Source organism: Lates calcarifer, linkage group LG23 (genome assembly GCF_001640805.2).
Source record: "Lates calcarifer isolate ASB-BC8 linkage group LG23, TLL_Latcal_v3, whole genome shotgun sequence".
Taxonomy (NCBI): domain Eukaryota; kingdom Metazoa; phylum Chordata; class Actinopteri; family Centropomidae; genus Lates; species Lates calcarifer.
Window position 1 is genome coordinate 13490618 of NC_066855.1, and position 21909 is coordinate 13512526.

Genomic DNA, 21909 nt, shown 5'->3' on the forward strand with positions numbered 1-21909 from the left:
TCAATTCAACAGACTGATCAACACTGTGATGCCAGAGAACCATGCTGACAACGGTGAAAGTGAAAAAGATGTACACCAAAATACAGGTGGATTCAATAACATTAACCATGGCTGTGGTCCATGAAAGTGTCTTATTAAAATGCACAGAAACAGGGCCCTGGAATTTGACCTCCTAAATGGAGAGTATAATGATATTAGTTACACCTGTGTCTGATATCTGATGTGAAAAAGGTGGATTGACTATTTAATTTTATGCATTTTTTGGCTTGTTGAGCAAGTGAGTGTCTATAGTTGGCATTCTGCAGAGTCAGAAACCACTCAGTATTTTCACCCATGCCTCCCCTACACAGGTGCAGAACAATCAGCAACAGATTAATCTACAAATTCATATCATGTATCAATAAACACACACACACATACATATACACAGATATCATGGATCCTCCTCTTCCTCAGTCCTTCATCTCCTGCTTTGTGCACCTGCATTCATTAAACTCTATCTTTCTGACTTACTCACCCTCTCTCCCTGTGTTTCTCTTCTACCTTGTGTGTAAGCAGAACTGTGGGAGAGTGTGTGTGAGTGAGAGAGAGAGAAATTGAGAGCGTGTGTGTGTGTGTGTTGTGTGTGTGTGTGTGGTCATGTCAGGAGCTCAAGGCTGCGTTTTTCTTCCTGCTTTGGAATAAATTACAAAGCTCTATCCCTCCACATGAAGTTCCCACAGTGCAAAACACACACACACTCAACTATTTATCAATATAAGAGACAACTGCATGTGTGGAGAGGAGAAGCTGATACATAAAGATGAAAATGTCGACAAAAAAAATTGCTTGTCAAAGAAAGGGCGTGAATGCAAAATATCCTTGCAAGCTGGCTGTACTGCTGATGTGTGGGAAGTGGAGGAGAGAGGAGTATCATGTCCATCACTATCAAACTCTGCTCATCTTTCAGCACATTTAATATATGACAGGAGATGAAACAGAATCACGCCTGTCCCCCATTATTATTTTCATTGTTAGTTTCATGACATGACTTTGAAGCTAAAAAGCAGACACAGTCAGAAAAATGATCATATCTATATAATTTAATCTAGACCTGTAAATAATACAAACTTAGTCTCTCAGTTGTCATTCTATCACTTTCCTTCTGCCGAGAAAGAGAAGAGGAAATGGTTGCAGTTAACAAGTTTATATTTTAAAGCAATACGAAAAACAGAATTTAACGCCACTGGTGTAAACGTTAGCCAGCTAACCTAGCTAAAGTTAGCGCCGGTTAGCACCCCTTGTTAAAAGCTGGTACCCCTGACATAAGCTACAGGATTTCTAGGGTGTTTTCTGGCTATGTGCCCACATGTTCATGTTAAAAACTGTCAGTCCTTTTCTGTGCTGAGTTACAGTAAAATAAGCTAGCTAACTTTGCACAGCAAAACTGTTTTCGGTTTTTAAAAAAAAAAGTTTTAGCCTGCATGCTAATGCTACTAAGTTCACAAATAACTATATCTTCATAACATTATTTTCATCTTAAAGTGCAGTAGCAGTTCATCCAGTTATATACTATTTACTGTGACTAAAGTGTGATTGCTTGTTTGTGTGATTTTATTTTGTGTTAGGACACTATGTAATTTGTAAAATCCACAAAAATATCTTTGCCACAACATCCTATCAAGATCTGCAGTATGCTCTGCTTTGGTGATTCTTTACACACACACACTCAGACATAAACACACACACACACAGGCCAGCAGAGACCTCCTACATCCTCATACACGCGTAAAGCTTCTCACACGCCCCCTTCATTCACCTCTGCATGGCAGGAAGCACCAAAACATCTCACACTTCTTCTCTCTACGACCTGGCGGTGAATCCTGAGTGGACAGACGGACAAACTTGTGGGGTGTGGGCACATGTGGAAGGCCTGCATGTTAACACCACGTGGGAAACAGACAAAAGGCAAAATCAGACTGAGAAGAAAAACAAGGAGATCTGAGAAGTAAAAACAGATACAACAATCTAGACTCAGACCGCAAAGACAATGATGAGTCTGATAATGTTAATAATTGCAGTGATTAACATGACAACAGCCTCAGTAACTGGTTCTCAGATGGACATTAATCCTGGAGTTGAGACCTGCTTGGCAGAAAGATTCTGTTACCAGCTGAGTTTCGGGGCCACAGAGATTCCCTCCAATATCTCCAGCAACACCAAATACCTGTGAGTACACACAACACTCAAGTCAATGCACACGCATCATACAGCAATATTAGGAGGTGAATGTAAAGTTGCTGTAGTGGCTGTAGATGTTTACATTCTACTTGCTGAATTGCTGCTGTCCAGTTTCTGAAAATGAAAAAATGAAAACTAATATAACATTTAGTTATGTTTTTGTGTTACAGGTAATTATAAGCTCTTAATTAATTCCTCTGCTGTTGGGCATCTGTACAGAAACCACCATTGATTTTGACAGCAACACCACACTCTGTCCAATTCTTCTTCTTCTGCATTTATCAATCCCTAACTGAAATGTAGGCTGATTTGGCTTCTTACCTGCCATGAATGTGGCAGGCTACTTTACATTTGGGAGGCTACTTTGGCAATTTAGTAATGTACTTCCGTAAAGTCGTGGGACTTGTTTGAGACAGATGTAAAAACAACCTGTTTGAATCCCCAGAGGCCAAGATATTGTGACTTTTAATCCCTCATATGGGTCGAGACCAAAAATACTGTTCCTGCATTTCCCATAATGCAGCTTAATAGCATCTTTGTTGGATCCTTCATGCCTGGAAAATACACACATCTTCCAAACTCTACATCTGCAACTTTAGAAAGCTTGCTTTACAGCCACAGAACACATTATAAAGCTGTTCTCACAGTCTGAGTATTAGTAGTGTGTGTCCCTCTACTCAACTACTACTACTAAGTTAAAGAGATCATTGTTTCAGAGAATATGTGCCACAATAGTGTTCCCATAGTAGTCTACATCGAGACAGATTCAGGGGGTATGCAATGTTTACAGTTCAAAATCCCATCTCGTAAGCATGCATAGTAATTTCAGCTTTCCTCCCTAATCCTCGCTCATCTTGTCATCTGTCTGAATTTTACCCTGAACTTGCCATTGCTGGTTTTATTAAACATTCATGTATTCTGGGAACGTATGCAAAGCATGGCTGCTCGTCCTCAGCGACTCCCAGTGCCACCACAGCTTTCAACGACAGACTTTTTAGTTGAGTATAATGTCCTCTTTTAAAAGCTAAACATCTTTAACCTAGCGTTAAAGATGTTGAGAAAAGGTGGTGCACGTGGTTGAGGGTGTTTGTGACACAGAGCTGGATGAGGAAAGAGTGGGCGACTGGTAATCGGAGTAAACGCTGACCTGTTGTTTTGGCCATTGGAGTATTTTGAAGGAATCTCAAGGCCAGGTAGGGAGGGGGCGGGAGAGCGGGGGTCAGCGTTGAGATTAGGATCGCCCGAAGATTTTGCACAAAACATGCGCAAAGACATACACAAGGATGGAGTGCAGATATATATATAATCTTACTTTAAAAAGCATACAAATACAGCAGACACGCACACATACACAAAGGAGGACATACTCTGCGGCAGAAGTAGCGACTATTCCCAAGAGACGTACTGTGAACTCCCAGCTCCCAACGATGTGTGTGTTCTCATCTGTTCTGTTCTGCTCAAAGGTCAAGGCTCAGGAACAGTGGAGGTATTTACAAGTATGCAGCAATGGATGGCCATTTCAGATGCAATCTACAACTACCAGATGCAAAATAAGTTTGGTATCTTGTATAGACACTCTGTTCACAAACCAGTTTGATTCTTGCGTGAAAAGAAAATCCCCAACGTGAGTGAGTAAACAGTCATGGCCTCATCGACCTAATTCTTTAATCACTGAAAATACAAAGTTGAAAATGTGAAAATCCTAGACAACCAACATCACTGGCCACAGACGACTTTTCACTGAGAATCTCTCTTCAGTGATTACGTCCCTGTGATCAGTGCTTTGCTGAGAACTGATAATTTTTCCCTTCTGCACCAACAGGGAAGTTACGCAGACGCAGATCAGAGTGATTCCCCAGGGCGCCTTCACCAGTCTGCAGCACCTCAGGAAACTGTAAGCGTGTGTGTGTGCGTGTGTGTCTGTTGCTCATGTTTGTTCTTTGATGTGGAACATAATGAACCGAGAAGGTCAAAACAATCAAGATATGGATCATCCAGACAGAGAAGAAGTGAGGAGAGGTGGGGTCGGGGTCTATGACCAGGCCTCACCGGCAAGTTTATCTTCATATATATTTAGCCTCATTCTTCTGAATGTAAAATTCATAGCATTTTTACACAAGTGAAACTAACGGAAAACAAGAAAACACAATAATATGGAATTATATTTTGTGCTAAAATCTTGTGTAAAGAAATTACAAATGATTATGACTTTTCATTATTAAATTTTTGGCTTACAACTTTTTATAACTTATTTTTACTTTCATTATGTATTTATCTCCATACCTCTGCCTTTATTCTGTTTTTTTTTTTTTTTGTCTTTTTTTTTTTTTTTTTGCAGTTGTAAGGTTATAAAGAAAGGATGGCTCTTTACTTAGATCCAGTACAAGGGAATCTAAATCTGGTTACAGATCAGATGACAAATGTCTCCTGTCTTGTTTGTGACTAAGCTTCAATGAGGTTGAAAATATTATCTGTATCACTACTTATCCTTTTCCTCTTCTCTCCACTGCCTACAACTAGTACCATATTGCAGAATGACATGCTGGAGAGTATAGGTGCATTTGCCTTCGCTAACCTGCCGCAGCTCACCAACATGTGAGTATACAGATTTCTAAAAGCCATTGTGCACGTGACGTATTTTATCCAACATGCTTGTGTGTTTAGTCTCTGTTACGGAACAAGAAGAGCTGCACCCAAACAGCTCAGGAGTGGACCTGGCAGGGTGCAGGAGACAAAATACGTCAAAGACCAAGTATGAATGAAAACCTGACAATGTCATATTCTTGTGTTTCCCTCAGCTTCATCTCTGAGAATGTTGCCTTGGAGAGGATTGAATCATTTGCTTTCTCCAATCTCCCAGAGCTCACTGAGATGTGAGTATCACTGACAGGATAATGGCAGTGGTGAAACCCTGTAACTACAAGACCAGTCATTTATATTGATAAGTAAGTGACTGTAAGTGTTTCTCTCAGAATCATAACAAAGTCAAAACACCTGCGCTCCATCCATCCAGATGCATTCAGGAACATCATGAAACTGCAGTATCTGTAAGTACTCTCTGAGAGCACAGCAAAGACGAACACATACTTCTTCAACTTGTGCTTTTAAAACTGATTGTGAGTCCAAAATGGGTCATGGGTGACAGGCCTACTTCTGATGGGCCCCCACATGACCAGAGACATCATTTTTAATTAGCTTGGATCCTTTGGAAGAGAAATCAAGTGTCACCCCTCATCCCAAGGAAGTTTTTTTCCACAATAAAAGTAGAAATGTTTTAATATATTTGTTACAAAAATGCTAAATCGTATTGTTTGTCTTGGCTTGTCTTTTGAAACAGTCTCAGGGTAGCTGTTTACAAGGGACAGTGTAAAATTAAAATCTCTCACTGATATTAATCATAACTATTATTGTTGTGTTTGTCCCAATTTGTAAGAACTGGGCCACAAAAACAGAACAGTGGTTTAAAAATACAGTTTCCTTAAAACCCTCATAACAAAAGCACTGTATTTTGAATTATATCTGAATGTTTCTGATTAAATGTTCAATGTTAAATGTGTCCTAAAGAACCTGGTCCCATGAATTCAATTCACTTAAAATACATTAGAGGATCATCTTTAAAAGCCTGAAATGAGGCCATTCAAGGCTTCATAAAAACAACAAAAGTTAGCATGATTGTCTCTGAGATATGTATTGGCATGTATTCATGTATTCCTAATTATTTATTCACGATTTCATATATGCATATACATTCTGTGGTGTCTGATGGTGTTGACAAAAACCTGCTACAGATCTAAAAAACACTTGAACTAACTCTAAAAAAAGGTTTTCAGGTTGCTTAATGGCCAAAAACCTTGCCTTTCAAAATGTATATACTCATATAATCCAGTTTATTCTTTTCAAATTTCAAACCTGCTGTGCTCAGGAATCAGTTTTTGTACAGATAATGAGGCTGAACTTGTCATGTGTTTTTGCCAGCCAGTTGTTTGGAATGGGGAGCTCTTTAAATATCTGATTTATCTCTCTGGCACCTGAGCTTTCTCCCTGAACTGTCTTGGAATCTCCTCACTTGTTAAATGTTTTTGTCCCAGCTTGTTACAATGAAAGCTACATTGTCTGATTTTATCACCGTGACTCACTGCACTGAGTTGTTGTCCGGGGGTTGCCGTGTGAATGTAGTAACATTTGGTTGGTTTAATCTGCACATCACAGGACCATCTCTAACACTGGACTGAGAGTTTTTCCAGACTTCACCAAGATCCGCTCCACGGCCCACGGCTTTCTGTTGTAAGTCTCAGCACAATATACAAATGAACTACAAACGTGCATACGCCCACACAGCCACTATTCCCACATGCACCTTAATGTATCGGCTATTGTATGCACACTGAATTAAATACGCCCAGAAGAAATCACACCATTAAACATGTAACAGTTAAAACCTACGCACTGAGTAGTCCTTACAAAACAGAATATCAGGGATGCAACCCATCTGTCCTTAGTCTCCAGCAACCTATAAAAAATCCATCTTCAAACTGACTCCCATCTGACATCCACCAGTTTCTAAAGGAATTGATTTGAAGGGGATTGCAGCATGTATTCCTAATATGTTGCACCTTAAGTGTACATACAGCTACCGGCTGTTTTTCTGCTTGAAAATGCACTTCTATTATTTACTTCTCAGTGTTTGTTGTTTATAACGCATGTTTTGATTTTTCTGCTGCTTAGTGACCTGCAGGAGAACAGCCACATTGAGAGAGTCCCCGCCAATGCCTTCAGAGGCCTCTGCACTCAAACTATCAGTGAGATGTAAGGGATTCATCATTTTTTTAGAAACGCACCACCCTCACACAGCTCGCTCCGAGTGGGCATTACATACGCAGTGATGAATGTTCCCTGAAATGCTCTCTGCCCTCTTTACTGAGCTCTACAATATCTTCTCCCTGCTTGTCTCCCTTTTCTGCACATTTCTAACTCTCTTCCTGCTGAAAATCACCTCATTATTTTTTCCAACATCCCCCATTTTAAGCCGCTGAAAATCGCATACGCCTATTGAATCAGGGCCAGTAAATCAGTGACATATATTTTAATCCTGTTGCTGTTTTTGTCATCATTAATTAATTTTCTGTTGAAAATAATACTAAATTGAGAGTAATTTCTGTGAAAAAACTCAGATATTGCTAATATGACAACTACATACATATATTCAACTATGACTACTACTACTGCTAATACTCAAAATGTAAGGCTGATTGATAAAAAAAAAATGGTGGAATGTAAGAACAATTTTTGATGTCCTTGCACTTGCACCCTTGCACTAGTTAATTTACTTCTCCTTCACCATACTTGAAAATCAAATATTGTATGTTTTACTCCACATTTTTTTCTGAAGCCTGTAGTCGCAGGTTAGTTCATGAATTAATTATAGCTAGACTGGTTCTGTCCAAACGTTAAAGAAAAAGATAAGCATGCTACAGCTCAGTAATTTAATTTTACTGAACCAGACAATTTATCACTAGGGGCCAGTAACTTCCTGGAGTGTTTTTTGGTCAAATTGAGAAGCATGATGTGCATATAATGTGTTCGTTAATGAGCTCAATGTGCTGGTAGGCAAAGTTACAATGAACACAACCAGATTACTCAGCTGTTTCCCTTGTTTCCAGTCATTTTGCTAAGCTAAGCTAAGCTAACGTTCTCTGAACATTAGCTTCAAATTTACTCTGTAACATACGAGTGGTATCAGTCTTGCAATTCAAGTCTCTGCCTGAAAGTGAATGAGTAACACTTTAAATTCAAGACTTTAACTTGTAATGAAGTTCTTTTAAATTGTTGTTACTACTTCTACTGAGGTAAAATCTGAGTGTGTCTTCCAACACTGCCAAATCTATCCAAGACACATATTTTGCCCTCAGCTTCCTGGTTCAGGCTGTTAAAAATCAGAAAAGGAAGAAGGAGAAAAAGAACTCTCACATAATAAATACTAATTTGTTTGACTAAAATCCTGTTGATTCACACAGCTTTAGTTTCTGAGAACAAAAGAGCTGCACACACTAAAATTAGCTGAGATAGTTCAGATAAGTTTACTGTTGGAAATGTTCTGTGTTGGAGCCACATGACTGTAATTTGGCATCTCTTTCTAATGACAGACGGCTCACCAGAAATGGCATCAAGGAGGTGGCAAGTGACGCCTTCAACAGCACAAAGATGCACAGATTGTGAGTCACAGGCAGAGACACAATTACTAACAGAAGATTTACAAAAAAAAGTTAGCTCACATATTTTATTTCTCTCTCTCTCTCTCTAGGTTCCTAAGAGGCAACCAACAGCTCACTCACGTCAATCCCAACGCCTTTGTGGGTTCCAGTGAGTTGGTGGTACTGTAAGCATGACATCTAACACTAACTCATGCCTGCATGATTCACCCTCCTCATCATCACTTATTAAACTCAGGATGTTGGAGAAAACAATGTGACATGTGTGGGGAGACTCAAAAAAAAAGAGCTTAGAAACAAGAAGCCAAATTTAAGGTAAAAATAAACTGAGAGCAGGTTAATTTTAACCACAGAGACCTCTTTATTCCCCCAAACAAAGAGACACCTTTTTCCATTGAAGTAGCAATCAGAAAAAAAGTATTTGTGCCTTTATTTTGGCTGTCAGAGCTGTGGTGGTTTTTTCACTCCACATCTCAGCAATCACTTGGCAATCAAACAGTAGCTCTTTCCATTAATTTTCAGTTTGGGAAATTTTATTTTCAGGGTTTATTCCTAGCAAAACTGGAGTTTTGCTGGCATAAATATTTATGCATCGCTTCTTAAACCCTCTGTAGTCAATGAATACACTGAGCATGTTTTATTTACAGTAACAATATATATCATGTAGAGACAGGCCAAGGAAACCAGTTGAAAATGTTGATGTTGGGCTTTGGCACAGTATCTACCATTCAACTAATTCTGAAAAATTATTTCAAACGGTAAATTATTAATATTTTCAGTGATTTGCAGGCATACATAGACACAGACATCAGTTGGAATGAAATAATTTTTCATGTAAATAGACTGTATTATACATTTTTCTGTTGTTTTTGTGTGTATAAATAGTGAAATAATATTTTTTACAATCTGAAACTGTTCTGTAATAATAACTTTGAGTGGTTATGACCAAATGTTTGTCAAGTTTTGTAGGTGCCTGTCTCCTTTTCATGTATCTGGGGCTCCTGGCAGCTTTATACTTAAAAGAACAGGATAAAAGATGTTACACAAAGACAAAAATGAATGCACACAAAGTCGTCTAAAATCTAACAAAATCAATCTGGACTCCTGAGGAATAAACCAACAGCTTTTATGAACTGACTGTATATCAAATACCTATTATATAAAGCATATCAAAGGAGACATCTGTCCAAAATGGCATGGATTCTGAAATTCCAGTTATTCCCCTGCTAAATCCACATTTGTGTTTGTTCCTGCAGGGACATCTCTCACACAGCCCTCAGCTCCCTGCCGGACTCCATCCTCGGTGGACTCCAGAGGCTGATAGCGCAGTCTGCCTTCCACCTGAAGAAACTTCCTCCCCTGCGGCTCTTCACCAAACTGCACCAGGCCAACCTGACATACCCCTCCCACTGCTGCGCCTTCCAAAACATACACAGGAATAGGTACAGATACAGTCACACAGGTTTCTGACTGTTTTAGGAGACACGTTTAGTTGCTTTCTTGTCTGTCTTTCTAAACCAGTGCTGTAGTATCGAGCACAGAGTTTAATCATAAACTTATAGACGAACATGAAAAAAACATGAGAAATAAAAAAGCCTCATCGCTTTGGTTTACGCTTTGTGTTTGTTAGATCGAGGTGGAACTCCCTGTGCTCCCACCCCGAGGCTCAGGATAACTTTCATTTCTTCAGAGACCACTGCTCCAACTCCACCTCCATCACGTGCAGCCCAATGCCCGACGAATTCAACCCCTGCGAGGACATCATGTCTGCCGTCTCCCTACGGGTCCTCATCTGGATCATCTCTATCCTTGCTCTGCTGGGGAACACAGTGGTACTCCTCGTATTATTAGGTATTGAACAGGAAAATCATTTCTAGTCTGTCGGTCATCATATTTTAGTCCCTTTTTATACTTTTTGCATTTTGACAAGCTCTTCTCTGTTTCGCCTCCAGATATCAACCTGAGAACACTTACAGTCGCTGTTAATACTTGTTTATCTTTTTACTGTTGGGTATACAAAGAGTGGCTGCTGTGTGTTTGTCGGAGTCACTTTTCTAACCTCTCTGTTTCCACCCTTGTGTCGTCAGGCAGCCGTTCCAAACTGACTGTTCCTCGTTTCCTCATGTGCCACCTGGCCTTTGCTGACCTCTGCATGGGCATCTACCTGGTAGTCATAGCAACCGTAGACATGCTCACCCGAGGCCGGTACTACAACCATGCCATAGACTGGCAGATGGGCCTGGGCTGCAGTGCTGCGGGCTTCTTTACGGTGTGTACGCACGCATGGGAGTTCTTTGCTCTTTTCTTTAGCCCTGCATCAGTGAAAATGATGACGTGTGTGTGCGTTTGTGTGTATTTTGCAGGTGTTTGCCAGCGAGTTGTCAGTGTTCACGTTAACAGCGATCACTCTGGAGCGCTGGCACACCATCACACATGCTCTGCGGCTCGACCGTAAACTCCGCCTCAGACACGCGTGTGTCATCATGACAGCAGGCTGGATTTTCTCATCTCTGGCCGCTTTTCTGCCCACAGTTGGGGTCAGCAGCTACAGCAAGGTGGGTGTATAGACCACACATTCTCCATCTGGTTTTCAGAATCAGCAGAATCGCTTCCATTTCCTTCATCCTGGTCCACAAGCTATGATATCAGATACTGTCCTGCTGCCAGTTTTATCCATTTGGTCTCTTGGACCAGAATAATCAGGAATCACAGAGTTTTCTCATTTTTTATCTCATATTTGCGTTTATCTGAGAGAGTGACATTTGCCTATAGAGAGACAGCAAACATAGAGAAGGAAAGGGTGATGACAGGCGACAAAGGTTCCCAGCTGCAACCCAGTGCCGTGGTTACACGTATTTGTTTTAAACCACTTGACCACCAGGTTGCCAGCAACACAATTGTACATTCAAGGCCTCTGAACATGTGTACATATTTGTTTACGGTACAGGTGAGTATCTGCCTCCCCATGGACGTGGAGTCTCTGGTGTCTCAGGTCTATGTTGTGTCTCTCCTCCTCCTCAACATCCTGGCCTTCTTCTGCGTGTGCGGCTGTTACCTCAGCATCTACCTGACTGTCCGCAACCCCTCGTCAGCACCGGCCCACAACGACACCCGCGTGGCCCAACGCATGGCCGTGCTCATCTTTACCGATTTCGTCTGCATGGCTCCCATCTCCTTCTTCGCCATCTCGGCCGCCCTCAAGCTCCCTCTCATCACCGTCTCAGAATCCAAACTCCTGCTAGTCCTCTTCTACCCGATCAACTCGTGCTCCAACCCCTTCCTGTACGCCTTCTTCACCCGCACCTTCAGGCGGGACTTCTTTCTCCTTGCGGCTCGCTTCGGTCTGTTTAAGACCCGGGCGCAGATTTACCGGACGGAGAGTTCATCCTGTCAGCAGCCGGCATGGACCTCCCCAAAGAACAGCCATGTGATGCTGTACTCCTTTGGCTAACGCACTGAGTCTAGATGTGAAACCAGACTGCTGACTGTCTTTCAAAAATCCACAGACCTTTTTGCTGAATTGTCAGCACAAGGGTCATATTTCTCTCCCCAGAGAGGTCCTGTTTCTCTCTAAACAAAGTTCATTCTTCTTAGCTCTGATGGAGATATTGACAGAATATAATGCATTAATACCTCTTAAAGTTAGAAAAATCTCACGTGTTATTAAGATGTAGAATCACACTGCTACATCTTGAAAATGGTCAACACTGAGTTTTATCAAGCAGCTAAAACATCAATCACTGTCTGTATAGATTCAACATGTGAACCACAACGACTCCAGGCACAACTGCTGGCGTCCTTCTATGTAATTGACATGGTTAAACTCTTCTCTATGCACAGTAGCAATCCCAAGCACAGATAGCTACAAAACAAGTACAGATACTTTGACCAAATCTAGGTCAAATTACTGTCCTAGATAATTCCTTGTGTTTGTTTTAACTTGCTTGAAGTGCCAGATGGGTGGGGTTTGCTGCATCATAACAATTTAGATCACAAGTAAAAGTAGAAAGAGTAAGAGAAGAAGTAAACTGTCTTCACTTTCATGCACAGTCTTATGTAACAAACACCATCCATCTGGTGTCCCAAGATAACGATATGAACTAAAGCACTTTGAAAGTTTAACAAAGGTTTCAACGCTCAGGATATCAGCACATGCACATCAAGAAATCAGCGTTCATTGAACATTCAACATTATGATTGAATGATATTCATTAAGAGCCACACCAGAGGGATATACTGATTAATAATCTTCTCATACACTCCATCTGCTGTAGCTTTCCAATGTCTCTGCATCCCCTTCTATACCCTCAGTTTCTCTATTTGTTTAAAAGAGGGACATGTTATTATCTATAGTGTAATTATGTTTATCATTTGTAGATGAAAATATCATTAAGTGTTTTTCTATATATATGTGTTTTGCACAAAATGTATCTTTGGTGTGTTTTTTTTCACATCACTTTATATTTTTTAAATTATATCATCTGTGCTTGAGTAGATTTTGTATGGTCAATGTGAATGTACCAACAAAAGGAACAAATCACTAACACACACAAATTAAATTGAGCTGTCTTTATCTAAAAATGCTGTCCTTCAGAGAATTCAGAGCTTTCAAGGACAAAGTGACCCCACCAACCTCTGCTCCTTGTGCCAAGGTGGGTGGATGGTTGTGGGAGGGGAGACTTCACAGCTGCTCTTGCTGCTTATTACAGGAGGAGGGATATGGCAGCTAGATAAGGCACACACACAGACACACACACACACACACATACTAAGACACCCAGAAGCAAGCCAGGGTTTCAAGGCTGCAGCTGCAAGAAGGAGTCCATCTCATTGATATGGATACACTGCCTCCTACATGCCAACACTGACTGTGTGGGTGCATTTGTGCTCTTATGCCACCAGGTGATGCTACTGATGCAGGATTTATTGTGATCCCTGTGCTGCTATGGTCTATTCAGCTGTGAATGACAATATACCAAATGAGCACACATTTACAGCAGTGCCATTACAAAAATGCATCATCATCAATGTGGAGGCTAGTTTTAACAGAACAATAACAATAAAATGTACAATTCTCTGTCCTCACATCTGGTGGCATTCTTTGCTAACATGTCCTCATAAAAAAGAGTCTTTGTAACAAATCAGTGGCATCAAACCAAATGCTATTATGTCAAAGCAAAAAAGATTAAACACTAGACAACAGTTACATCAATATATAAATGTCTACCAAAAGGAAAGATGTTTTTCTGAGGAAGACTGACTTCAAGTTTGATAATGTTGTTCAGTGTTGATCTTTAGATTATCAACACTGCATTATTTGTCTGCGAATAACAATGTAAAACTGTGCCTCCAGAAAAACTATAATATACAGATTTAAATAAGTTTCTATTTGGGAAACAACCTAGAATTACCCAGAATTTTCATTTTCCTTCCAAGCACTAAAATGATTCAAGAGATTACTCACTTCTGCATTGGACTATATTGGCCCCTAAATGTATTTGTACTGATGACTAAAAATGATTCTTTTTGTTGCATTTTGAAAGGTTTGATAAGGTTGCTACACGCAGATCATCTCCAGACAGAACACAATGTAATAAAAGAAAAGACTCCAAACCTTAGAACAATGTAACAAGGCAGTCTGTGTGTAAAGCTGTGCTATGTCCTTAAGTGCACTGAGTTCATCGCCTTATCATTACATCGTTTGCAGCCAAACAATGCCCTCTAGTGGTCCAATTACATAAAATTATACTAATTGACCAGACAAGTTTATTAAAACAAAACTCCTTTTCTGAGACTCAAACACTCACCTCATGTGGCTTGGCTGTGTACGGACTGAGGATGGAGGCTCTAGTCAGCTTTAATTCAAATGAGTCAAAGTGGACACTGGAATAGTTAAGGGACTTCTAAAATTGTGATCAATCGATAAATTGATCCAGTTTTAAAAATGCATATATAAACTGATAATTAAACAATAAGTGATGCACTTGCCTTATTGTATGTTTGAACTACAACTTAAGAAGTGACTCCAGTGACTCAAGTGACAATTTGTTTCCTACTTTAAAATTCAGTTTCTATCATCATAATTCAAAATATGTGTTAAAACGTCCATTTAAACAGGCACATTAATCCACTCCACTCATATTTTCACCAGAATATGGAAAATAATAAGTATAATCTCTCTGGGCACTACAGTACTGGGTACAGTCTCTGCATGAAGTTACAGCTAATATTTCTCATTTGAAAATCAAAAAGCTAAAAGAATCAAAATGACCACAAAGAGACACAAAATTACCACAGAAACATAACAGAACAGAACAAACAACAAAAAGATGAACAATTAATACAAAGAGACATGAAAAGACTATGTAGGGATGCAAAAGGCCTATGAAAAGACAAAATGGCTACAAAAAGACATTAAATGAATACAAAGACATAGAGAACAATTACAAAGGATGCACCATTTGCACTCATCTATGTTTCTCAGTGTCTTATGTAGGAGGAGGGTTGGGAGGCCTTTTACTTGCCTGTGCCCAAGGGCCCATTTTCTCATAATCTGTCCATGCTTATCATACAGGAAAATAATTAGACAACTGCAGTGTCATTTGCTGCTTGTCAAAAAATGTAGTAATAGAGAAATGCTTGTGGAAATGCATTAACACTTAACATCTAATTCAACTCCCAGTCACTGTGGCACACTGTTACCAATTGCACCAACATGAAGCCCTAGTCATTTTATCCGTCTATGCACCTGACACTGACCCCCGTGGCTGCAAAATGCACATTATTTTGACGACACCATTGGTGTGCTCATGTATTGATCAAATCGCCGCTTGACCGATTCCGAACCCCAACAGAAAGGTTTGTCAAGTCGTCTAATACAGAGTTCGTGATTGGCTGTCGCAGGAGGAGAGTATGAAACACCAGATGCGATTGGTCGAGCAGACACTCTGCTCTTTTTTCTCGCGATTGTTTCCCGTGTGGGTTAATGGCTCCTCCTGCTACAGACTGAGACGGAGCTGGCACCGAGCGGCGATACGGGGGGAGCTGTAACACCACGGAGGAAAAAAAAGCGATTACACCCCAAATACCAGCGGGTTTTTGGTCGCAATTGTTTTGGTGTATCTGGGAAAAAGGCCGTCCGGGTTGTAGTTTGGGTTGAGGGCTAAATTTAGAAGCGGGCGGTCGAGGATAGCATTCTATTTTTCAACAACCAACTCCCCAGATGAACTCCGTCAGAGCCACCAACAGGAGACCCAGGCGAGTGTCGAGGCCGCGCCCGGTGCAGCCCGAACGGAACAACGGGGATAGAGGTAAGCTAGGCCACGGTCAGCTAATGGTTTAGGACGAAGCCGTGTCAGGGGATAATAGTCTTCACATAACCCTCGTGTATACATTACTGGCCTGTTTGCTACCCTTAAAGGCGGTGGGTTCAGCAGGAAAAGCCGAGGCTTCTTGCTCTGTGGCTTAGGCCAGGCCGCGCTTTGTTTGGCTTGAGTGATTGGAGCTAGCTAACGCCGCTAGCTAGCTTACCAGGTTAGGTGGAGGTTGGGGGATGTCTTCGCCTAACGTAATGCGTATGTAGCTATACGGTTAACATTAATGGCTCATATTCAGGTAACCTCAGCTGGAGGCACAGGGATCGACTTCACACGCAATAACCACCCTCTCTCCTGTCTTCCCGGCCGTTGCATTCCCAGCTGTCACTAACGATTCTGAGGGTGTAAATCTGCGGTGTCTTTGGACTGCCATTTTTGGGGTGTAACGTTAACAAAAACATTAGCAGCGAAATGGGGGCAATGCTAGCTAGCTGCCCCAGCTTCAGGAGGCCACACGGATCAGCTGTGATAGATGATATGGTGTGATTTTAGATGATTTCACCGTGTCCATTTTGTGTGCGCTTAGTTCAGTGGTTTTAAAGCTAGCGCAAACAGGCAGATTGAACCCATATCCCCTTCCTTGTTCTCGGTGCCTGCTAGCCGTAGCTCGATTTGTTTACACCGCGGATTTGCCAGCTACGCAGTTCAGTTTTTAGCCATTAGCCGCACGTCTGATCGACTTCATTTATGGCCCTTAATTTGACAGCACTATAAAAGATGAGTCTGATCATCCTCGTTTAGGACCCAAAGACAAATGCACCCTTCCCGATATCAGTTGGGTATGACAAAACACGAAAGACTAGTAATGTGGCTGCAGGGGGTGCATCTGCCATTATCAATCAGTAACCTTTGTCTGCCTTACCAACTATTACCCCGTTAGCCTGCGCATTGTGCATACAGCATGTGAGCTAAATGCACACCATTGTGTCAATAATAGTAAGGAGAATAAGACTGTCGGTTGCTTAGGTATTTGCTTCAATTACTGGAGAGGTGAATGAGATTCTTGAGGAGGAAAAACCCTGATGTGATTTTTTTTTTTTTTTTTTCATTGCATAGCCTTGCCCCCTATTCCAGCTTTGTGCACTGAAGTGCCTGGAAAGTGGTGGATGAAATGTGTTTGCCTTCCTTTCCAGATGAGGAGGCTCCTGCAGCAGCTGCAGCAGAGATGGCTATTGAGGAATCCGGCCCAGGAGCTCAGAACAGTCCCTACCAGCTTCGACGCAAGACCCTGCTTCCCAAGAGAACCGCTGCTGCCTCTGCCACCGCCTCTGCCTGCCCCAGCAAGAGCCCAATGGAGGTGAGATTGGAACATCTGAGTACATTTTTTTTTTAAAGTGTTTCATTGCAGTTTACATGACTGCCGACTAGTGTGTGTTTGCGTATGTATATGTGAGTGTATTGCTGATTGATAGTGTCCTTCTCTGAAGGAACAATGATTTTGTGACAGAGCAGTAAATTTTGAGTTGATTACTTAGTGCTTGAATCTTGGCACAGAGTTAATGTCCCACTTGCACTCTTTTACAGGGAGCTTCCACTTCATCGACAGAAGCATTTGGCCATCGAGCCAAGCGGGCACGAGTGTCCGGTAAGAGCCACGACCTGCCAGGTGTGTGTTAAATCTCTGCAGCTGGGCAAGGAGAATGTTAGCCTGTTTTTAGATGAGCCTTTATTGATTTTTTTTCTCTCTGTGTTCTGGTGTTGTTATTTTGCAATCCATTAAACAGTGTGACTCCATAGTTTAATGTGCTTGGAGTGAAATATTTTTCCTTTAAGCTCACATTGGAAGTGTGTGTGTTTGTGTGTGTTTTTGTGTATTTTTAGCAGCCCCAGCAGAGCAATATCTGCAGCAGAAGCTTCCAGATGAGGTGGTTTTGAAGATCTTCTCCTACTTGCTAGAACAGGACCTCTGTCAGGCAGCTTGTGTCTGCAAGAGGTTTAGCCAGCTAGCCAACGACCCCATCCTATGGTCAGTGCTGCTGAAAAGATGGAAACTGCTCTGTTCCTGTTGTGAATATCACAGTCAACAACAAAAAGACAGGCAACTGAAATTCTGTGTATGTGGTATTTAATATTGTAGGAAACGTCTATACATGGAGGTGTTTGAGTACACGCGCCCCATGATGCACCCTGAGCCAGGCAGGTTCTACCAGGTCAGCCCAGAGGAGCATGAACACCCAAATCCATGGAAGGAGAGCTTCCAACAGCTGGTGAGTTGGTCTCCATAGAAAGTAGAAAGTGCTCTTAGAAGCACTTTGATATCTTTGCACTGATGTAGTTTATTTTATTCCCTCCTCATGTCATCTTTCTATGTATTAAAAATAAACAGTGTGCAGTTCTGCAAAGTCATATATGGCTTTGCAATAAAATCCATGCTACACACTAGAGTAATAATGTCTGACCGGAGGGAAAAGAGTGCCTGTTAAAGTTAAAACACTTAGCACACACACATCACAGCCATTTGAAAGCAAATCAATGTCCATGTATTTATTTTTGAAATATCACAGTAACAGATTCAGTCATATATGCACATACATTATAAATTGAGTCAAGTCCATAAATTCCATTATGAAAAGTGCTTTTATCTTTTCAAGTCAAATAGAATTGATTACATGTTTGTGGTAGTCATTGTTTTTTTTGAAATACAAACATGCCAGGCTCTTTTGTCTGAGGGAAATTTTGTTTTTTTTGACTGTATACAGAGTATTTGCTAGAAGTTCAGTCTCGCAGTAAATACTTTCAGTTCATCCACAGACAGATCAGTTTAATATCTGTTTGCGTGCTCTCTTGCTATGTCAACAATAGTATGTGTGAAATTCATTGCAGTGAAGTTCATCTCATTATTTAATTATGTCAATCCAGGGCTTTTCTCAGACCCAACATCCTCTAAGCTCCTCAGGCTATTGGAAGACAAACATGCTTTATTATTGTAATGCAATAGAAAAATAAATTCAAAGTGAGAACAAAACATGGATGGCTGTCACACACATTGTAGTTTTCTTTTTATAGTCACTTGATTCTTCTTCATCTCCAGTTGTCCTATTCCTTACTGCTGCTACATGTAACTCTGGGGTCTAGAAATTCATGAATGCAGTGTTTTGTTGTTACTGCAGATAACTCATCTTTAGGAAATTGTGTATCTTGTGCTGTCATGTCTTGTTTGTGGATTACATGAATTTATGTCTGGACCTCTACAAGAAGTTGTAAGCTAAATATAAGTGGATGTAAGATGGTTAATAGGAGAAACAAAAAAAGAAAAGCCACACAAAATAATATTCATTTTTTCAGACTCTTTCCTTTGAATTATTTGATGTTTTTATCTCTTCATGCCTGTAAGAATAAAACAACAGAAACAAATGATTAGGAATTGAAGTGTCCACAACCTTGGAGGACACTTTCTTAAATAGCACATTCTCCGTGTTCTGTGTTTTCTATTCAAAAACATCATGTTAGCACCTGAAGAAATCATATAATTGAATCGGCTCAACTAAGTTAGCTGTTGGAAAAAGTTGTTAGATGCTCAGGTTGTATGAGGAGGAACATGTTACTGTTTGAGGCGATCTGCAGCTACGCATATTGACCCTGGCATTTTCTATGTTGCAGTACAAAGGTGCTCATGTAAAACCAGGCTTTGCTGAGCATTTCTACAGTAACCCTGGCAGATACAAAGGCAGAGAGAACATGCTGGTAAGTTAAAACCTTGTAGTTAAAGAGAAACCCTTAGTACTGAGATTTTTTGCAAAGCACAGCTAATGTAAACACCTGCTTGCTTTTCTAAACTGCCTCCTGATAAATTGTAGGTGTGTGTATATTTTGCCTGAAAGAATTTGTGCCTTTCACCTGCAGTACTATGACACCATTGAGGATGCACTGGGTGGCGTTCAAGAGGCCCACTTCGATGGGCTAATCTTTGTTCACTCTGGCATATACACAGACGAGTGGATTTATATAGAGTCCCCCATCACCATGATTGGTGCAGGTAAGCATGTTGCCTTCACTGAAAGATACATAAGGCATTACCTTGATGTTTGTGCCTCATGTAGGCATGGGCCAATATGAGATTCTGACGGTATGATGACCTTAAGCAAAAACAGCGCTTAGAGCTCTAAAATGAGTTATTTTGAAATTCCGGCTAAGAAAAACAACTTTTTTTTTTTATTGACATTGAACAGGTCTACCTGGGTCACAAGCGCAACAGTCACACTCTCTCTTCTCTCACTCTCAGTGCAGTCACAAAACACCAGAAAGCCAGCAGGCTATATTTAAAACACTGTCGTGATTTTGAACTTTGTGAAGCAACGTTAGTGGGGAAACTAGCTGATGTTAGCTAGTTAATTGTTATCTGCTGTGGCTAGACGTGCCAGCTCTCAAAACTCTTTTTGGAGCCACTCTTTGCAAGCACGTCTTGCAAGTTAGCTGCTCTAAATCACAGCCGGCATTGTTTTTTCTTGTGTTGTTTTTTACGGAGCACCGTCCTCTGCCGTCATGGATACAGGTAGACCGTACAGAGCTGACAGCTCGTATGAACCGCAGATGGAGGGCTGCATACGACCCGAGGTGCACCTGTACTTTGTCTTTGAAAAGTCATTTAACAGAGTATGGGCGGCGGCTTATACTGTAGGAGCAGTATCACAGAAAATATTAGTGGTTTTGAAACCTTCAAACCGCGGTATACCTTGAAACCGGTAACCGGCCCATGCCTGGCCTCATGCAATCAGTATCAAGGATAAACACTCACGTGTCTTTATTTCCATATATATGCAGGTGTTAATGAGTGTTTTCCACTTTCTTTGCAGCTCCTGGTAAAGTTGCTGACAAGGTGGTGATAGAGAATACTAGAGACTCTACGTTTGTCTTCATGGAGGGCTCAGAGGATGCCTATGTGGGATACATGACCATCAAGGTAAAAACAGACCTCACCTTTCGCTTGATTTTACGTGTTTTCCAACCACACCTGAAGAATGGCTGAATATGATACGGTCCCATCATAAGACTTCACTGTTATGCTATGTAGTTATAGTGGGATGGCCTGCATAGTCAGTTATTTATCATTTAAATATAACTGAGGATAAAATCATTATTTCCTTAATGGAGACTCGGTTTTGGTGTGAAGAGAACAGGCTTTAAGTAAGCAAGAATCAGAAATGAGTCGAACAACAAACACAGGCCTTGTAATGATGCTCACAGGCTCTTGATTACAAAATCAAATTGTGTGGTCAGCTCGAAAATGTGGATTGGAAAAGGACACTTTTATGAACATACAAGAATGACTGAAAGCGGCTTCATTGCCAGATTTTATATTTTGCGATTAAGAATGTTTCAGTTTCAGATTTGTTAGGTGATCAGATGTTAATCACTTGACGTTTAAAATGCAAACCAATGGAGTATGAATTAACTGTATGCCATGTTTGAGAGCTCAGGCAGCGGACAGGTGGATGTAATCAGACTAAACGATCTGATTGGAATGTAATTCCATGTAATACAATCCCAGTAATGTGGTACACATGACAAGATTGGGATTTTTGACTGATGTGTGAAAGGTGTCATTTCAGACCAATTGTCTGTAGAAAAAAAGCTTTACAATAGTGTCATTATTGCTATTATCAGTGGTACTGATAGTCCTCAGTTGGAAGAGTCCAGTGTGTATGTGATGGGTGGACAGAAGCTTGAGGTGTTGTCAGTAAACTCAGCCTCTGTCTGACCCCTGCTGCTCTTCTCTCCTCAGTTTAATCCTGATGATAAGTCGGCACAGCACCATAACGCCCACCACTGTCTGGAGATCACAGTCAACTGCAGCCCCAACATTGACCACTGCATCATCCGCTCAACATGCACAGGTAACCCACACACAAATCACTTGCAGCTGTGGGAGGTCACAACGACACTAACACCTCTTCAGCTTCAAAAATGACTATAGATATGATTTATAGCATTAACAGTGTGGAGCTATGGTTTTCTATTATTTGAGAAGTACACAGTCCCTAATTTTGGTGTATTACCAAATGATCAGTGTGTTCCTTATTAGCTTGCGTCTTTGGATGAAAGACTAAATAAGTCATTTGGGTCTTGGACTGAACCAAGAAGCCTTGGAGCAGTAGTTTTTTTTG

General features: G+C 40.9%; 1 protein-coding gene and 1 pseudogene across 18 annotated transcripts in view; both read left to right on the forward strand.

Moving 5' to 3' along the window:
* Nucleotides 1–21909, forward strand: part of fbxo11b (F-box protein 11b) — a 50081-nt gene that overhangs the window by 21383 nt on the left and 6789 nt on the right. For 2 of the 18 annotated variants that reach the window (XM_051066372.1, XM_051066376.1), the window contains exons 2-7: nucleotides 17627–17771; nucleotides 17883–18012; nucleotides 19406–19489; nucleotides 19649–19781; nucleotides 20599–20705; nucleotides 21528–21639. In XM_051066372.1, the coding sequence (XP_050922329.1) occupies nucleotides 17896–18012; nucleotides 19406–19489; nucleotides 19649–19781; nucleotides 20599–20705; nucleotides 21528–21639 (553 nt within the window). In that variant the 5' untranslated portion in view covers nucleotides 17627–17771; nucleotides 17883–17895. Of the gene's footprint in view, nucleotides 1–15402; nucleotides 15740–16938; nucleotides 17103–17329; nucleotides 17412–17626; nucleotides 17772–17882; nucleotides 18013–19405; nucleotides 19490–19648; nucleotides 19782–20598; nucleotides 20706–21527; nucleotides 21640–21909 lie in introns of those variants that run through there. The other 16 variants (XM_051066370.1, XM_051066374.1, XM_018675363.2 and 13 more) reach the window with 15 other exon arrangements.
* LOC108882665 (lutropin-choriogonadotropic hormone receptor-like) lies at nucleotides 1799–13532 on the forward strand (annotated as a pseudogene).